The sequence below is a fragment of the Rhea americana genome, unplaced genomic scaffold, assembly GCF_003343005.1.
Source record: "Rhea americana isolate MKP2758 unplaced genomic scaffold, rheAme1 scaffold_486, whole genome shotgun sequence".
NCBI lineage: Eukaryota > Metazoa > Chordata > Aves > Rheiformes > Rheidae > Rhea > Rhea americana.
Genome location: NW_028186630.1, coordinates 165,018 through 185,208, shown reverse-complemented (window position 1 = coordinate 185,208; position 20,191 = coordinate 165,018). Strand labels below are relative to the sequence as shown.

Here is a 20,191-nt window from a genome sequence, read left to right as displayed (position 1 = left end):
AAAATTATTTTTTCTTTCCACAGTTACAACAATAACAAAAGAAAGAATAGTAACAGTGATAAGTCTTAAAGTTCAAAAATAAAAATCATCCTACTAAAATATAGTAGTAATAGTAATTTGAGGAAGCCAAATAGCTTTAACAACATGAAAATATCATGAAGGATTACATTCTGATTCTACTCCACTAATTTTTTAAAACTATTTTGGCCTCATCTTTACATCCAATTTGCACATGCTGACATAAAAAAAAGTCATATGGAAATTCATTACATGAGAAATAGCCTTGTTACAACATGCCGGGCTGGGCTGTACACAGAAAAAATATTTCAAAAGCTATTAAGTTTCTTTCTTTGTTTTTCTCCAGACTCAATACCACTTTAATAGATCACTAGTCTCCTATGAGTAGATCCAGCTTCTAGATCTCTCTCTTAAGTCTATGGGAACTGAATAGAGCTTTGTCATTTTTTTCTAGCTACTGATATCTTGCATGGAGATGTCGTTTCTTCCAGTACCTTAGGGCATGTAAGGGTCCATGGCCTCACTACCCTCAACCCTCAGACTAGTGCCTCTGTTCCCCTAAGCTGTAGGTTTCTTATATATCTTCTATATTCTCACAGCTTTCATCCTTCTGGTGGGTACTTCAAACTTCTCAGTTCTTCTGGGATCTAAAAGGCAGGCAAGAAACACAGGAGAGAATTTCCTAGCAGCCAATTCTGCTTGTAAAAGCATTCAAAGTAGCACACATTTTTGTCACCCTATGAATCATGCACCTCTTGGTTTTGATTGGTGTCCTGAGATTATGTATCCTTTCTTGTTCTCTCACTTCTCAGTGTACTGTTCTTAAATGCAGCAGTGATGCAGTGTAGCAGCTCTCAAAAAGCCCATTCTTCCCTAAGGGTGGGTAAATAGAATCGGTAATCCCATTTCTCTGTAAGACCAGGGTCAGGTAGGAGGCTGATTGTTGTGGATGAGCTAGAAGCTGAGATGGTCAATGTTTGTGGCTTTTGATGGCTCTCTGGTTCATTTAAATACTGTAGCTGAAAAAGTGTTCTAGAGGAATATTATTACCTGTGTACCTTTATATTCTTCCCTAGATCTCAGCTAGGAGTCACTTGCAGAGGTACGTTATTACAAGTGTGGACTTTTTGATGCTCTAAACTTCTTCTGAAGTATTTCCTCTACTCTATCTGAATATCTGGAATAAACCAACCTGACTGAGTCCAGATTGGCTTTCTGGTATGGGAAAAAAAAGCTGGCAATTAGCATGCAAATTCATAGAATCATAGAATCATAGAATCAGTAAGGTTTGAAGGGACCTCTGGAGATCACCTAGTACAACCCCCCTGCTCAGGAAAGGTCACCTAGAGCATGTCAGACAGGGTTGCATCCAGGCTGGCTTTGAATGTCTCCAGAGAAGGAGACTCCACAACCTCTCTGGGCAACTTGGTCCAGTGCTCTGTCGCGCTCACGATAAAGAAATTCCTCATATTCAGGCAGAACTTCCTGTGTTTCAGTTTGTGCCCATTGCCTCTTCTCCTCTCACATGGCACCACTGAAAAGAGTCTGGCCACCTCCCCTTGACACCCTCACTTCAGGTACCCGCACACCCCCTCAGTCTTCTCTTCTCCAAGCTAAACAGGCCCGGCTCTCACAGCCTTTCCTCAGAGGGAAGATGCTCCAGTCCTCTGATCATCTTTGTAGCCCTATGCTGGACTCTCTCCAGTAGCTGCATGACTCTCTTGTACTGGACAGCCCAGAACTGGACGCAGTCCTCCAGATGAGGCCTCACCAGGGCTGAGGAGAGGGGCAGGATCACCTCCCTCCACCTGCTGACAACATTCTTCCTAATGCACCCCAGGAGACCATCRGCCTTCCTGRACACAAGGGYACATTGATGGCTCATGGTCAACTTGTTGTCCACCAGCACTCCCCAGTCCTTCTCTGTAGGGTTGCTTTCCAGAGGTCAGACCCCAGCTTGTACTGGTGCCTAGGGTTATTTTTCCCTATGTGCAGGACTCTGCACTTGCTCCTGTTGAAACTCATGAGGTTCCTCTCTGCCCAACTCTCCAGCCTGTCCAGGTCTCTCTGAATGGCAGAACAGCCCTCAGGTGTGTCAGCCACTCCTCCCAGCTTGGTATCATCAGCAAACTTGCTGAGGAGGCACTCTGTCCCTTCATCCAGGTCACTGATGAAAAAGTTGAACAGGATGGGACTCAGTCCTGAGCCCTGGGGAACTCCACTAGCCACAGGGCCTCCAACTGGACTCTGCACCACAACTCTCTGAGCTCTGCCTTTCAGCCAGTTCTCAATCCACCTCATGGTCCACTTMTCTAACCCACACTTCCTGAGCTTGTCTAGGAGGATGTTACAGGAGGCAGTGTCAAAGACATTGCTGAAGTCAAGGTAGACAATGTCAGCTACTCTTCCCTCATCTACCCAGCCAGTCATTCCATCATAGAAGGCTATCAGATTGGTTAAGCAAGATTTAAAGACAGAAAAGAGCACAGAGTTCACAACTCAGTACAAATATTTTCAGGGCTGCTCCATCTATCTTATTTTGACATAAACAGTAGAAATTCTGCCTTTGAGTTTGATCTCATTTGATGAAGTCAACATTCAAAGCTCTGTATGTGCTACAAAAGAAATTAAATGGTGTTTTCATAGGCCACCTGGTCAGGGTGGATATTCATAGTGGATATGCATAGTGCATAGGTCTGATCCAAAAATCATATTATGTACAATAGCTGGTGCTCTCTTTCCATCTCAGGCATGGTAATTCTGCAACTCTAACCTCTAAATAACGTGCTTTTAATTAAAAAAAAAATGCAAAGTGTAAGAAGGAAATCAGAGAGTCCATTTTTCTCACCTCAGCTCGAGTGAACCACATGGCTTGTCTGCGTCTGCTAAGCCCTCTCCTCTCGTAAGATTGGAAGTACAACAGTGATAAATGGTGAGGGAATTCCTAACTGCATAATCATAGACATGCATCCAAACGCACGACTCAGGATAGCAGAGCCTCTGTACTATCTCTGCTCTGTGTGAGRGGTTACTAGAAAGTTGGCATTCTTTGCTAAACAAAGGGAAAATGAATGTTTTACGAGGCACTTGGGCACTTTGTCATGTGTGCAACAGCTGGCATGCTTGTCTGCTCCTATCCTCCAGCTAAGTGTATACTTGTTCTGTGGTGGGAGTCATTTCTTCTTTGGTCATATTATGCATGTATGGATGGCCATACTATAAATCCACTGGGACTACCAAGCCCTCAAAAGGAGGACTTGAGCATGCTACTTGTTCTGTTTGTCTGAACAGTCCCCAAAAAGATGATGACAGAGATTTGGCTGGATTGTGCAAGTCCGCTAATTCTGTCCACCTACTAGGGGCTGCTGTCTGCGATTATGCTGTGCATCATTAGACTGACAAGAAAAGCATTTCTGGGGAAAGAGAACCATCCAAGGTTTACTACGTAACTGATTATTTTTATTAGTCTTCCCAACTGAAAAAAAAAAAGTGACTCCAGATGAAATTGTATTTAAAATTTTAGTTTGATGAGTTTTGTGTTTAGATAAGCATAATGAAATACTTCTTTTGGGATATCCATGAGAAAAACAAATGAATGTTAGAGTTCGAAATGTACAGGAGGAGAAAAAGGTCACCCTGATCTTCTGCCTGTTTGAACCACAGYGTACAGATGGCTGGAGTCAAGGTGTTCCCAGTCCCCAAGGGGCTGTCCTTCTTATCGAGCTGTCTTTCGTATCAGGCTATCTGTGGTGATGATTGGTCACTTTTTCTGTCAGTTTTGTATGGAAAGCTTATATGCTGAGCCAGGAGATACGGATGAGCTAATTGGGAAGTTGGCCATTCTCTTGGGTATTTTGCATTTTTGGGTTACAGATAAACTTTAACTTGGCCAGTGAAAATGGACTGGCAGCAGTTCTATTCCCAATCTTTTCTCCCCTAGATCTATAACACTGCTTGGTGAAATTGACGCAAATTCATGGACAATTTTTGGAATAACTAAAACTATATTCTCTGGTTGTTTGACAGTATTTCACTACCTTTGCCATGTTCTCCTGGTAGTGCGTGCTATGCATATTCACACTCAAGGCACCAGAGAGATAAAAACTGCATTTATTTCCTTTGGATAAGAAGTCTGGAAACACTGGAAACATCTTGGAATTCTTTGGAAACCCTGTAGATTGTCAAAATGGATATGATGACTTCCTATGATTTGCAGTCTCTTATCTCTTACCCTATTACAGCATATCTTAAATTGTGCCTCAGAGTGTCTGATGTTTTAGCATTCTGAAATTAAGCTCGAGAGACAACAGGATGTAACCATAACCTCATTCTCTGGCATCTCCACCTTCTGGGCTTCAGCTGTCCYGGCTTCAGCTGTCTCTTGCATGGAGACACTCAGGATGGATCTGCTACTGAGTCCTGGGTGGATGTTATCTAGGACTTCTCTTCAGTGCAGTGGCATCTGCATTCAACCCTGCCACTGTCTAGATGGGCCTTCAAACCCTGGAGCCTCCTGGGAGGTCTCTTGGTGAGAACTATAAATAGTTTGAACTCAGAGTACATGCACTGTAGAAAATGGACTAAAGTATATTAGTAAAGGTCCTAAAAGGCACACAACAATTAATAAAGTTTTGTTATAATTTAATAATAAAGGAAGTCCCTTCTTCTGAAGTTAAGACTGGTTGCCCATAGTTTTGTGCATACTATGTCATTTCTCACTGTAAATTCTATTAGTCAGGAACAGCACACTATTAAACCATTTCAATGGTTAAACTCTAAAATATTGTATTTACATTTTATGAAATAAACTTTTAAAATGACCAAATTTGTCATTCTATGAAAGTTTAAATCATAGAAGAGAATAGAAAAATCCTTAGCGAGATTATGAAGTCGTTTTATGTTTCAGGGGTTATACAGTTTGATTACGATTTTTAATTAAGATTTTATTATACAAATATTAAAACCAAAAAGTGTGGTCCCACATACACTTTCATTTTAAATTATCAAGGACTCTATTAAATGTCCTAAGAAATAGGAAATAATATTTAGAAGAGTAAATGTAAGTTCCATATCCTTTGTTCTCACACCAGTTGTTATTTCCTAATTACAAATGTAGAATACTGTGATAATTTACATCCTTGCAAAGGTAATATATATTTTCCTCTCTGATTCTTTCTTTTCTGACAGCTACTGTTCAAAAGTAATTCTATCTGACCTGACATTTTACTCCTTATTTGAACTGTGACTCTTAATCTCAGCACCTCTGTCTTTAAACAAAGAAATTCTTGCCTGTAAGTTGGTAGAAATTCATGAGGAAGGCTTTCCTTGTTCATTACTTATAAGCTTCCCTTGTGATTGTTTAAAGCTAGAATCTTATGACATGGATTTGCTTTTGCTGATATCTGATAAGGATAACTGAAAAGTTTTCTTGTCCTGTAAGACAAGGACACATAATTTAAGATTATATTAATTTACTGCAAGTTTCTGCAGGATATACAAGCAGAAATATTTTTGTATTTATTCTGTAGTAATGCTTGGTTTAACTCAGTAGTGTAAAGGCATTTAAAACAGCATTTCCAGCTTTCATAGGAGATCACAGTTATTTTGTTAAACAACTTTCAAAATGAGGGATACAAGGATAAGATAGGTAAAAAGAGATTATGCAGGCAGCCTTCATAGGACTTACTGAAGTAGGGGGTGTGTTCTCAGACTCCATCAGTTTGCAAGCATCCAACGAATTTTTTCACTGCTTGCAATTGACCCTTCCTCTTTTCATTAACATGTTCTCCAAATACCCTTAGTCACAGGATTACCATTGCTCAGTGTGGAACATTAGTTCTTCCTGAGCTTCTTCCAAAGGTAAGAGAGGAAAAAAGGAAGAAAAGCTAAGATCTGTCAATGGCACATGATAACTAAGTGACTGACAGACCCGAGAAAAACATTCATTCTTTACAGAAGAATGTGACCAGCAGCCAAACTGGAGAAAGGAAAGCCTCAGGACATCATAGTATATTTATGTATCCTTCACCTTGCCTCTGGATTGAACATGTCAGAGGAATGTCATCTTATGAATGATGAACTTTCAGATAGATTAGATGTGTCTGTAGAAGTGTGACTACTTTGTGATTTTTGTGCAGTGCCACAATTTTTACTTCATATCTAGGAGATTGATCAAAAATTAAAATGAACATTTTTCCCAACTCTAAGTGTCATATTCTCTTCCTAAGTATTTTTAAATATTTACATGTGTCTGTTCATAATCAGCTTCACTTGTTGGCTATCGCTTGAGCATTCTCTTCTGAGAACTAATGGCTAATATTTCCCATAACTACCAGAAGTCTTTTGGGGCTGAGATACATGGATGAAGCACAATGTGCAAGTGCTAAATGTTTATGCAATGAGCCAAGGTTTAATAACATTGGACCCTGAGATAGGCTGCCACTGAATATATGGCAAGATTTTCTGATGTGCTAAGTATCTGATTACTCCCATTAAACTGTTAAGAGGGGCAGACAAAAGAGTGGGAGAAGGAAATGTTAAACTGGTGCCAGAGGAGGACATTTAGAGGATACAGTGATAATTTCCTGAGTGGAGAAGCGGGAGGAGTTATACCGAAATTATTTGGAGGCGTATTTCAAGAAGGAGCTGCATAGCTTCAAGGGAAGCAACTGGGCTGACAGACACTGTGCCTTGTGGGAACAACCAGAAGAAGCAGTGAGTTGTGGATGACTCCATGCTACGGGGGACAGAGGCACCTATCTACTGACCTGACCTCTTGTCTAAAGAGATTGGCTGCCTGCCGGGGGCTCAAATATGAGATGTCATGGAAAGACTGCYAAGGCTTTTCTATACATTAGACTATTATGCTCTTCTGCTCTTCCATGTGGGCACTAATGATACCAAGGGCAAATTGGAAACCATTAAACAGGATTTCAGAGCTCTGGGGATGGTGGTCAAGGGTCTGGGAGTCCAGGTGATCTTCTCCTCAGTTCTGCCAGTGAGAGGGAAGGATGGGAGAAGGAGTAGAAGGATTTTCCAAGTTAACAACTGGCTGTGCCACAGGTGTTGGCAACAAGGTTTTGATTTCTGTGACCACGGGACCCCGTTAGAAGATTGACTACTRATGGTGAGAGATCGGATCCACCTCACTAAGAAGGGCATACATGTCTTCGCCAGCTGGTTGGCCAGCCTGGTAAGGAGGGCTTTAAATTAGGAAAGATGGGGGAAGGACATAGTTACAGAGAAAGAGTAGTCAGCAAAATGCAGCTTAAGTCGGGCTATCTCCAGCAGGTGCATGCAGATGGGCAAGCGCATGTGTGACATGAGTATGGAGGATCCTCTTGCAGCCCTCCTGAGAAACCTGCATGCATGACTGCCTCTCTGAAATGCCTGTACACTAATGCATGCAGCATGGAGAATTAACAGGAAGAATTAGAGGTCTGTGTGCAGTCACAGGGCCAAGATCTCCTTGCAATTACAGAGATATGGTGGGATAGCTCACATGACTGGCATGCTGTCATGGATGGCTACGTGCTTTTTAGGAAAGACGGGCCAGGAGGTGATGGAGTTACTCTTTATGTGAGAGAGCAACTGAATATATCAAGCTGTGCCTGGAGCGGATGAAGAGTGAGTCGAGAGTTTATGGGTAAGGATTAAAGGGCAGGCTACATGGGAGACACTGTTGCTCTGTCTACTACTGGCCACCTGATCAGGAATAGGAAGCTGATGAGGCCTTCTACAGACATCTGGAAGGAGCCTCACAATCACATGCTCTGTTTTTCATGGGGGACTTCAAACACCCTGATAACTACTGACTTTCTGCAGAGCATCGATGATAACTTTTTGGCACAGGTGGTGGAGGAGCCTGTGAGGAAGGGTGTCCTGCTGCACAAAGATGTACTGGTTAGTGATGTGAAGTATGGAGGCAGCCTTGGCTGCAGTGACCACGAGATAGTGGAGTTCAGGATCCTGCATGGAGGAAGCAAGCCAATAAGCAGGACTTAYTGCAACCCTGGACTTCAGGAGAGCAAAATTTGGCCTCTACAGAGACCTACTTGGAGGAATCCCTAGAAGGAAGGGGTGGGGGTGCCCATTAGAGCTGGCTAGTATTCAGGCATCACTTCCTCCAACCTCAAGAGTGGTGCATCCCTATGAGAAAGAAGTCCAGCAAAGGAGGTAGGAGACCTGCATGGATGAACAAGGAGCTCCTGGCAAAACTCAAACAGAAGAAGAGAGTCCACAGAATGTGGAAGAGGGGACAGACTACTTGGGAGGAATACAGGAACATTGTCAGAGTATGCAGAGAAGTGGCGAGGAAGGCTAAGGCCCATTTGGAATTGAGTGTGGCAAGGGATGTCAAGAACAATAAGAAGGGCTTCTTCAAATGCATGGTAGCAAGAGGAAGAGTGGGGAAAATGTGAGCCCACTGCTGAATAGGATTGTGGCCCTGGTGACGAAGGATACAGAGAAGGCAGAGTTACTAAATGATTTCTTTGCTAAGGGCAGCCTTCAAGGATCCCAGAGAAAGTCTGGAGAAAGGAAGGCTTTTCCTTGGTTGAGGAGGGTCAAGTTAGAGATCATTTAGGCAAACCTGAGAYCCACAAATCCATGAGCCCGGATGGGATGCACCCACAAGTGCCGAGGGAGCTGGCAGACGTTGTTGCCAGGCTGCTCTCCATCATATTTGAAAGCCTGAGGATTGGAAGAAAGYCTRTGTCACTCCAGCCTTCCAAAAGGGCAAGAAGGAGGACCCAGGCAACTATAGGCCAGTCAGCCTCACCTCCATCCCTGGAAAGGTGATGGAATATCTCCTTCTGGATGCCATCTCCAAGCATATGGAAGAAAAGAAGGTGATCAGCAGGAGTCAGCATGGATTCACCAAGGGGAAATCCTGCTTAGCCAATCTGATAGCCTTCTATGATGGTATGACTGGCTGGGTAGATGAGGGGAGAGCAGTGGATGTTGTCAAGGGAGAAAATATGCCTTCAGCCTTCAGCAAAGCTTTTGACACTGTCTGCTATAACATCCTCCTAGGTAAGCTCAGGAAGTGTGGGCTAGAGGAGTGGACAATGAGGTGGACTGAGAAGTGGCTGAAAGGCAGAGCTCAGAGGGTTGTCATCAGTGGCGCAGAGTCTAGTTGGAGGCCTGTGGCTAGTGAAGTTCCCCGGGGTCCCATTCTGTTCAACTTACTCATCAATGACCTGGATGAAGGGAGAGAGTGCGTCCTCAGCAAGTTTGCTGATGATATCAAGCTGAGAGGAGTGACTGATATACCTGAGGGCTGTTCTGCCATTCAGAGAGACCTGGACAGGCTGGAGAGTTGGGCAGAGAGAAGCCTCATGAACTTCAACAAAGACAAGTGTCTCACAATCCGAATCTCCAACACTGGATCTCAGAATGGACTACACTACATTTCGTGATACCCTGYGGATAAATTAAGGTGAAGTCAACACCKAACGACTGATAAATCCAGTTTGACCTGTTTGTTAACTACACAGGAGGAATGACTATTCAGTCAGGAGTGCAATCCTAACTATTTTATACTGTATGTTATACTAAACAAGCAAAACTGACCTTTCTCTACTGCATGTTATCAGTGAGTTAGAGAAGGTTGAAGAAGAGAAAAGAACATTTGAGAAAGTTTGTAAAGTTCTCAAAATGGTCTGGGGGGTGTGGAGTGTCCTGGTGGTTGACTTGTCCTCTCCATTGCCATGATGGTGGTATGACCTTTCTGTGTGCATGTGCCCTTAATCTTTAGTCAGAATGGGAAAGTTAATGCAGGAAACAGCACCATCTTGGCTACACAAGGCTTGTGATCTCCTACCACGTCCCAGCATTGAAAACAGCTTGTTAAAGGCATACCTCGTATATCACATCCATGACAGGGTCCTGCACCTAGGGAGGAATAATCCCATGCACCAATACAGGTTGACCATTGACCTGCTCAGAGGCAGCTCTGCAGAGAAGGATCCTGGGAGTTCTGACAGACAACAAGTTGACCATGGGCCAGCAATGTGCCCTTGTAGCCAAGAAGTCCAGTGGTGTCCTGGGCTGCATTAGGAAGAGTGTCATCAGCCAGTCAATCCTTCCCCTCTACTCAGCCCTGGTGAGGCCACAGCTGGAGTGCTGGGCTCCCCAGTACAAGACAGACATGGAACTACTGGACAGAGTGCAGCATAGAGCTACGAAGATGATCAGAGGACTGGAACGTCTCTCCTATGAGGAACATCTGTGAGAGCTGGGCCTGTTTAGCCTGGAGAAGAGAAGACTGAGAGGGGATCTTACCAATGTCTACAAATATCTCAAAAGAGAGTATCAAGGGGATGAGGCCAGAGTCTTTTCAGTGGTGCCAAGAGACAGGACAAGAGCCAATGGGCACAAACTGAAACACAGAAAGTTCTTCCTGAATATGAAGAAAAACTTCTTTATTGTGAGGGGGCCAGAGCGCTGGAGCAGGTTGCCCGGCGAGGCTATGGAACCTCCTTCTCTGAGATATTCAAAACCTGCTTGAACAGGATCCTGTGCAGCATGCTCTAGGTGACCCTTCTTGAGCAGGGTGGTTGGACTAGACAATCTCCAGAGGTCCCTTCCAACCTTAACCATTCTGTGATTCTGTGATTCTGTAATTTGTCTTTGTAGACGTGGAATTACTTTAAACTTTATAAAGAGCTACAGTGACATAATGAAGTTCAAGTAACAGTCTATGGTAGGCTATTTAGAAGGCCAAGGTCCTTTATTTTCTTTTATAACCATGCAGTTTGTACATCCCAATAATGTTAGGAAAGAGTTCATCTTTCTCCTGGTGGGTTAGGCACAGATTTTGTATTGTTATAATCAACTAGACATGTAGGATTCATTAATTCCTTCATATATTGATTTCTATCTTTATGTAATTCTATAGGAAACTGCCTTATTTTAGTGTGTCCTTATTATTATGGACATAAATTATACTGATGATTATGGTGGTGTAAGCACTTTTATATTGACTTATCACCACTAAGGTTATTTGTACTATTTCAGTAAGATTAACATAGTTGAAGGTGCTACAAGCTTTGCATAGAGTCTTAGCATTTTTACAAGATAGCCACTTTTGTCTGCAAGGAGGAAGAATAAAGGAAATCCATCTCTCCCATTTCTTATACTTTGCAAGAGATGAAGGAAGTTATGTGTTTCCTTATGTTTTATCTCATCCTTAAACATCTCGCAGCATAAACTTGCTCCTTCAGATGAGAATAAGCATACATATAAAAATGTAATGTAAATGGAATATAGGACATGTAGTGGAAGGAACTGAAACAAAGGTTAGTCTTATTTGGAAGTTCTCAGTATGACTGGATATCAGTCATATCAGCAATGATAGCATTCTTGTGCATTTTGGTAAATTAATCTTGCTCAATGGATGCCAGTTGTAGGATTATTTTTGCTGTTATGAAATAAGAATAGTTAACTACCTGATATACAGTCAAATCTTTGTTTTATTACCTTTGTGAAACATGTTCCAATTAGTTAAGTGACAGCATGTCAATTTATTAGGAGTTACTTAAAGTAAGCTCTAATTGTATAATAAGTCATAAAAACATTTAAGCCCTCCTTTAAAGTTTAGTTCAGTTCTTTGTTAGCAGAAGGTAGGTAATCTATTCTGTGACAATTTTTTTTGAGATAAAGATTAGTAGTTAATAATTCTGTTAGGCATAATCCTCAGTGACATATTTCTTGGCCAGTTTTCTGTTTCTATTTAGTTATTTTTCCCCACAATGACAGTCATCGCAGTGCTAAAGAACAGCTGCAAATACAAATGCTAAAATCACTCCTCTCCTGCCACAGTATTGACAAACGCTATCTCACAAAAGAAGTATATTTTTCCTGTTTGTTTTTTCCCCTGTTTTCATCTGAGCACAGTGTTTTCAATATGATTTCTCTATCATGAGTATGGAAAGATTAAGTTAAAAATAATTCATGCACTAAAGATATAGGGCAACAATGTATTCTGAATAGTGTGTAAAGCAAGAAGTTCCACTTCCTCCTTTTCCTTTGTTGAGGGAATGGCATAGAGAAAAATGGRGCTTGCAGTCCCTTCCTTAGCTATACTGGCCTATGCAACAGAACGGAGAGCCATACTGCTGCCTGTGTGCTCCTTAAATGTCTGGAGACAACTGTCACTAATCATCCTTGTGCTTGGGGAACTGAAAAAAGAACAGTTATTGTTTGCTTGTTGGTCAAGGAGTACAGAAGAGTGCAAAGACTATTCATATCTTCACCCTCAGCACTGCTACAGTCATTTTATTGCTAATGATAGGATATCCTTTCTGTCAATAAAAATGTGGTTTATTTTCCTCATAGACTACCCTCCATAGTTGCAGCTATTTTAAGATACCAAATGTCTGTGTAGAATTTCTGGACTTCAGTAAGGCTTGGCATGTGCTTTATGAACTACCCTTTTCTATTTGTAAAGGACCAGGCACTGATAATACATTTCACTGGTATTAAACACTTAATGTATATTTTTCATACTCTTTGGAGTTCCAAAACCAAAACTGTCTTGCGTTCAGCTCAATCTGCTAAGGAAGTTTACTGCTTTATCTGGTTCTACAGAGCTTCATTCTCATCATGGCTAATTTCTGGTGTCCAGTCTAGCTAGTTTTAACCTATCTCAAGTATGTTAACTGCACTGCAATTACAATTGTAGACATGATCTGAATGTTGTCTTCATCTGTGAAGGAGCCTATCCGAGAATCTATAAAAGTTGAAAAGGATAGGCTTTGTATGTCACATCAAACAATCACTGGCTAAAATACAGAAAACTTTCTCTCTTCCAGTTCCTTAATCAATAGGCCATTGAATTACACTCTCCTTTATGTATTCTTCCTCATCTATTACGTGCTTCTTACATATAATCTAGTACTAATAACTGCTTACATACAGAAATATTTACAGAGCAATTGCTTCTGTCTCTTCGTTGTTTGGCCAAACTCTCAGGTTTTAGTCTGTTGCTGTAAAGCTGTGGCTAGATCACCAGCAAGGTACATCTCCACATTTGGTACAACATGGAGATGCTGCAAGAAGAATCTCATTCACATCATGTAAAGTCTATAAAGTCCTCAGTATTTTCTATGGACTATAAGGCATCTAATGTGCACGTTGTACCCACATTTACATTGTAGTGCTTGTATCTCTTCTCTCTAGTTTTTTGTTTGATGTTTACATTTAGACAATACTTAGACAATACATTTAAACAGACAGTAACTATCATGCTGTTAACACAGATCACTGAATCACAGAACAGTTAAGTTTGGAAAGAACCTCTGGAGATCATCTAATTTACCTCCCCTGCCCAAGCAGCACTGGTTATAGCAGGTTGCACAAGATGCTGTCCAGTCAGACTCTGAATATCTCCAAGGATAGAGACTCCACAAACTCTGTGGATAACCCATTCGACCGCCCTCATAGTGAAGAAGTGTTACCTTATGTTCAAGTGGAATTTCTTGTGAAATTTCAGGTTGTGCCCGTTGCCTTTCATTCTGTCACTGGGCATCACTGAGAAGAGTCTGACTCTGTTCTCTTTATACCCTCCCTTCAGATCTTATTTAAACACTGATAAGATTTCCCCCTCATTCTTCTTTTCTCTAGGCTAAACAGGCCCAGCTCTCTTGGCCTCTCCTCCTATGGAAGAAGCTCCAACTCCTTGACTATCTTTGTGGCTCTTCACTGGATTTATTCCWGTAAATCCATGTCTATCTTGTACTGGGGAGCCAGAATTGGACACAGCATATTACATGTGGCCTTATCATGGCTGAGTAGAGGGGAAGGATCACCTTTCATGACCTACTAGCAATGTTCTTCCTAATGCAACACAGGCTGTTGGCCTGTTGGTTCAAGTTCAACTTGTCCACCAGGACTCCCAGGTCTTTCTCTTCAGGGCTGCTTTCCAGTAGGTCATCCCCCAGCCTCTGCTAGTGTATGGGGTTATTTTTCTCTAGGTGTAGGACCCTGCACTTGCCCTTATTGAACCACATGAGGTTCATCTCTGCCTATTTCTCCAGCTTGCTGTCCCTCTGAAGGGCAACAAAACCATCTAGTGGTGTAGCCACATTGTATCACCTGCCAAAGAAGTAACCATTTTAACATACAGATTACTGCTGTGAAGATTTTATCATTTAATAGAGACAAATATTTATGCATGCATCTATTTCTCAAGGAATTTTCCATCTGTGACAGGAGACAATTTTATTTTTACCCATTAAGTGTACGTCRTACTGAGTGCAAAAGAAATTTATGGGTGGGCCTTGCAAAACTGGTGCTGGAGACTAGGAAAATGAAATTAGTCTCAGAACACCACAAATGGATCATTTTTATGTGAAAGGAAAGTCAATTTTCAGAAGTGCATGCAGAAGTGCAACTTTCAATGGCTACCTGGCTACCTCTGCCAGGTTTGCAGTCCAAGTCTGCAATAAGAAGTGAGGCTTATGTAAGGAAAACTTTTGCCTCCTGTGAGATTTCAGATTAGTATTAATCAAACTTTGGAAGTTATTAAAATAGAGCTAGCAGCTCCATTCAGCAGAGTTGAGCAGTACACAAAAGTTTTGAGTGAAAAAGGAGAAAAGGTTAATGTGGAGCTGTTGGGTAAAATATAGTCTTTTGAAACTGATCGTCTGGTTCAAGGTTATCATTTCCCAAAATCAGTGTCACAAATAGGGTCATAAGCTCAGAATTTAAATGTAAAATGGGTTAAGTATGCCCAGAGTAGAGGCCTGAGAGAAAAATTTTGGCACTGCTGAGCAGCTCATCTAAGAGACTTGTAACATGGTACCTGTGATTTATATATTTCTCATGAAAAGGTAAAAGGTTTAGCATAAAAATGATGATTTAGTAAATTGATGCACCTCTAACAATACCAAAAAGCGATAAATAGCAGAAATTAATTTGTGCCAGATGCCATCAGAAGGCTGGGACAAATGTGTGATGGAGTTCAAAACATAATGACCAAGGCAGTAGCCAAACATATGAAGTTCCATGGTCTGCATAACTTAAATCCTTTACATACAGGAAGACGATATATATAACTAGAGTCCCAAAATAACAATTTGAGAGTAACAGTAAATATTTTAGCAAAAATGCAAGCTAACTGTTTTGCAGTCAATGTACTAATTAGTTGTTAATTCTCAGTTGGAATAAGAGATTAGATTCTCTGCATATTTATTAATTAGCCAGTTCTACTCCATACTGACTGAAGCCTGCCACTATAATTTCTCTGGGAAATATTTCACTAAGCAAGATGTCCTAGTTGTTTAGGACAGCAGCACACACGTAATTATGGCATAGAGAGCCATATCTGTTCTTCCAGCAAAGTGTCCTACTCAGTGTGAATCAGTAACTGTGTGTGATCTTTAGGCTGGAGAAGTCTGTGTCCTGCTACACTCTATTCCTCATAATGCAAACGTTTGCTTAAAAATATTTCTCATTTCTCTAAAAATTTGGAAATATTTCTTTTAATGATTTTACCTGCCTACTTTAATATTTCATGCACATCAGGAATATTTCTTTCATTTGAGATTTTTTTTTTTTACAATTATGTGAACATAATATATTGTCAAAAAGAAGACAAAAGCAGTTAAATAATCAAGAATATGTAAACAGCCAAAGCAATTAGTCTTGTTTGTTTCTTGCAGAAAGAAAGGAGGTGAAGGTGGGAGAGTATAATGCCGTAGCTGACACACTGGAAATAATCAATAACAGCATCAGGTTTCAAGGTAGGACCCAAAACGAGAAAGAGATACAGGAATCACATGGATTGCTATATATAGTTTGTAAAAGTGTGTGTTTTTTAGATTATTGTTAGGATTTTTAATATTGAATAGCTGTGAAACTGTATAAGAAGAAAGAATTGAGCTATTTAGTATTGTACTGCTACCTGCAGAAAAACAGAAGGAGAATTCTAAACAGAAAATTGCAGTGTTTTGGTACCATATAATTGTTTTCTATTCCCAGTAACTGGGATAAATTGAAATTGATTTGTGTACACAAATGTTCCTTGTTATTTCAACAAGCCACAGAATAGCTCTTTTATTTCATCTCCATCAAGCAATAATACTCTAATTTCATCCCCATCTCCCACTCCTCCAGTTCATTCACCTGAGGAATGCTTCCATGTGCTGTGTTTGTAGATGAAAAGGAGGTGGCTGTTTTTCTTTGGGAGATGTCTGTTAGGCAGTTCACAGAATCACAGAATCGGTAAGGTTGGAAGGGACCTCTGGAGATCATCTAGTCCAACATCCCTGCTCAAGAAGGGTCATCTGGAGTACAGGGTTGAATCCAGGTGGGTTCTGAATATCTCCAGGGAAGGAGACTCCACAGCCTCTCTGGGCAACCTGGTCCAGTGCTCTGGACCTCGTATTCAGTTGGAACTTCCTGTGGTTCAGTTTGTTGCCTCTTGTCGTGTCGCATGGGACAGCAGAAAAGAGTTTGTCCCCATCCCCTTGACACCTTCACTTCAGGTACTTATGCACATTGATAAGATCCCCCCTCAGTCTTCTCTTCCCCAGGCTACACAGGCCCAGCTCTCGCAGCTGTTCCTCAGAGGGCAGATGCTTCAGTCCTCTGATCATCTTTGTAACCCTGCGCTGCACTCTCTCCAGTAGCTGCATGACTCTCTTGTACTGGACAGCCCAGAACTGGACGCAGTCCTCCAGATGAGGCCTCACCAGGGCTGRGGAGAGGGGCAGGATCACCTCCCTCCACCTGCTGRCAACATTCTTCCTAATGCACCCCAGGAGACCATCRGCCTTCCTGRACACAAGGGYACATTGATGGCTCATGGTCAACTTGTTGTCCACCAGCACTCCCCAGTCCTTCTCTGTAGGGTTGCTTTCCAGAGGTCAGACCCCAGCTTGTACTGGTGCCTAGGGTTATTTTTCCCTATGTGCAGGACTCTGCACTTGCTCCTGTTGAAACTCATGAGGTTCCTCTCTGCCCAACTCTCCAGCCTGTCCAGGTCTCTCTGAATGGCAGAACAGCCCTCAGGTGTGTCAGCCACTCCTCCCAGCTTGGTATCATCAGCAAACTTGCTGAGGAGGCACTCTGTCCCTTCATCCAGGTCACTGATGAAAAAGTTGAACAGGATGGGACCCAGTCCTGAGCCCTGGGGAACTCCACTAGCCACAGGGCCTCCGACYGGACTCTGCACCACTGATGACAACTCTCTGAGCTCTGCCTTTCAGCCARTTCTCAATCCACCTCATGGTCCATTTATCTAGCCCACATTTCCTGAGTTTAGCTAAGAGGATGTTATAGCAGACAGTGTCAAAAGCCTTGCTGAAGTCAAGGTACACAATGTCATCTACCCAGCCAAAATATTATTTCAAATGTTATTTCAACACACCAAAGGTAGCTTTAAGATGGCCATTGAGAAATGGGCCCAGGAGCCTGGAGCTAGCTACCCAGCAGCACTCCCAAGGGCCATAGAAGCCGTATAGCCAATTCTACCCTCATCTTCTCAACATTTTTGTCCCAGGCAGTTCCAAATTTAACATGGTATTAAGGATCATATCATTGCTGTATATAGATATGTAGATTCTTTGGAAAGCTAATAATTAAGATCAAATCTGGCTGTTATTGTGCAATTCAGTAACACAAGGTAAAGCTAAGTCAGCTTCATAAGTTTGTGTTGTTTCCCCTGGGAGTGTACCAAACTGCCATACCCAGTCCTCTACTACACATACCTCCCAGTAGCAGACACCTGAGGTTTTCATGAGCATGACCAGAGTTTCACTGCAGTGACCTGATCCATGATTGCTTATCTGGCTCCTCAAGATCTCTGTCTTTCCTTCTAGCAATTACCAATTGTTTATGCTTAATAAATATAAATCATCAATATTCTCTCTGTATTTTAAGTTTTGTAAGTTTTATCAATGTATTTTTCAATTTTATCAAGTTTTTTCAATGTATTTTTAATATAATTTCCCTTAATTCAGGCACATGCATTATTGCATTTTTGGCTTGTTAGTCATTGCCTAATTTTGTGAAAAGTGTCAAAAGTAATTTGTTAATGCATGCCTTGACATAAGAAGGGGAAAAGTGTAAAATCTCAGTTATTTTTCTCCAATATTAAATCAGCTAATGGTCTCTAGACTATCACTTTATCACGATGAGCAGCTAAAAGGGATTTCTTTTGGTAAGAAATGTAAAGACCAAAACATGGGAAGCTTCCATTTTCTGAATCATTTCAGCTGAACTGGTGTGGATAAGATGTTTTTGTTTTTTTACTGCATAAAGTCTTAAATATTCTTTTAGGTGTCAAGCAGTAGAGTAGATATGAAATTTAGCTAAGTCAGATGCTAGTCAGGTCTGCCTACGCAGTCATTTCATGATAGGAAGCAGGCCTACCCTTGTAAACACTTTCCACTGCCCACAGAGAGCTTATGTTGTAAGGACAGGCTCAGGCATTTTTGGATGCAAAATTTCTTTCTGAAGGAATTCGATATTGCAATAGGTCTTTTGTCAATCCCCTACACCAAGGAAAATTTTAGTAAGTAGATAAGATAGGTCAGGAGAACTAGTGGGGAGTGCAGAGCTTTATTATTGTTGTCAGAAAATAATTCTTCCTTCCCATTAAACCAAAAAGCCTTTAATTGGTGGGAGCTGAATGTCAATCAAGTCTGTGACTTTAAGCATAGCTTTTAAGTTCAGACATTCAGGTCCACATTTGGAAGGACTTGAGAAGTGCATCTTTGTTACCCATTGTGCCTCATCAAGGCCTCCATCCACCCCATCTCATGCACCCCTCGTGCAGGGGCTCCAATTCAGCTCAGCTGGAGCCTCGAGTCTCTGCCTAGGCTGAGTGTTCCTGTTTGCCCCAGCCCCAGGGAGCTGCCAGACTGTAAGGCACCCTGACACATTTCTCTTCAGTGAAGAAGGAGTTAATGTTGAGTGACTGATTAAGGCATAATAGCAAACTTTACTGTTACAGCTTTATTTCAGTTAGTTCCAATCATGGCAGGTATCTAGCAGGGCCTTTAGGATGTGCCCAAGTGACAAGGAAAACATAATGAGAAATCGTGTTCTCTGTCTCCTCATTTTTCAGCTTCTGGAACTTCTTGGTAAAACTTACAATTATAGCATGTTTTTAGAGTTTGCTTACGCTTTAAAATGAGGATAGAGTGAGTGTATGTTTAGAGGAAGGGATGGTGAATCCATCTTTTTCCCCAGAGAAGGTGTTCACCTGCTCCAGAAATACAAACTTTCTTGTCAATCATTTCTGACTTACATATGTCTTTCAAAGTCAATGATATTTCATCAGATACAGCTGTGGCTTACAGTTTCTGAATCTATTGTGGGTATAATACTGAGGACAGGTATAACTGCTTAGAAAAATTCTACATCTGATTCAGCCTTAGCTTATTTTTCTTATTGCAATTCTAGGACTTGAGCCTCCAAAAGACAAAACAATTATACAAGAAGAGCTACGCAAGATCTCTCTTCCTCTCTACAGCATCCTTTCAGCCCTCACTATCCTAGGAATGATAATGGCTAGTGCTTTCTTGTTCTTTAACATCAAAAACCGAAATCAGAAGTAAGGCATTCATGTTACTTCTGTCATAACTTCTTTTATATTTAAGTGCCACATTTGTAAAATCTGTAATCAATATATATATATATAAGAAAAAAAACTGTACGAAGATCATATTTAAGAACTATTTTAATGAAACTGCTTTGTAGTATATTCACATTGAAACAATGACCAGTTTTTCTAATTGTCATTGGAAAGTATAATTTTTTAAAACTTTTTTACTTTATGCATTAACCCCAGCTAACTAATCCATCAGTAATATAGGATATGTTTTTACTAAGCATTCAATAACCTAAAATAATAGTAGGCTTTATAAAGAAAACAAATAATTCATGGGCTTGTAGATTTCCTAGAATTTTACAAGAGGAGTTATCTAWTTGTCTGATTTGCCAGTGTTACATAAAGCTCTTCTTTACTCTAATACATAGCAGTATTTTTTCCCCCTTTAATGCACTATCACCTTTTTCTATAGGCTAATAAAGATGTCCAGTCCCTACATGAACAACCTTATTATCCTTGGAGGAATGCTTTCTTATGCATCTATTTTTCTTTTTGGCCTTGATGGATCCTTTGTCTCCGAAAAGACATTTGAGACGCTTTGTACAGTAAGTA

At 41.2% G+C, this 20,191-nt stretch overlaps 1 protein-coding gene across 1 annotated transcript in view; it reads left to right on the top strand.

The window, feature by feature from the left end:
- The window catches only part of GABBR2 (gamma-aminobutyric acid type B receptor subunit 2), a 202,375-nt gene that overhangs the window by 28,961 nt on the left and 153,223 nt on the right, over positions 1-20,191 (top strand). The window contains exons 3-5 of the mRNA XM_085317035.1: positions 15,684-15,764; positions 19,432-19,582; positions 20,052-20,184. Of these exons, the coding sequence (XP_085173161.1) occupies positions 15,684-15,764; positions 19,432-19,582; positions 20,052-20,184 (365 nt within the window). The remainder of the gene's footprint in view (positions 1-15,683; positions 15,765-19,431; positions 19,583-20,051; positions 20,185-20,191) is intronic.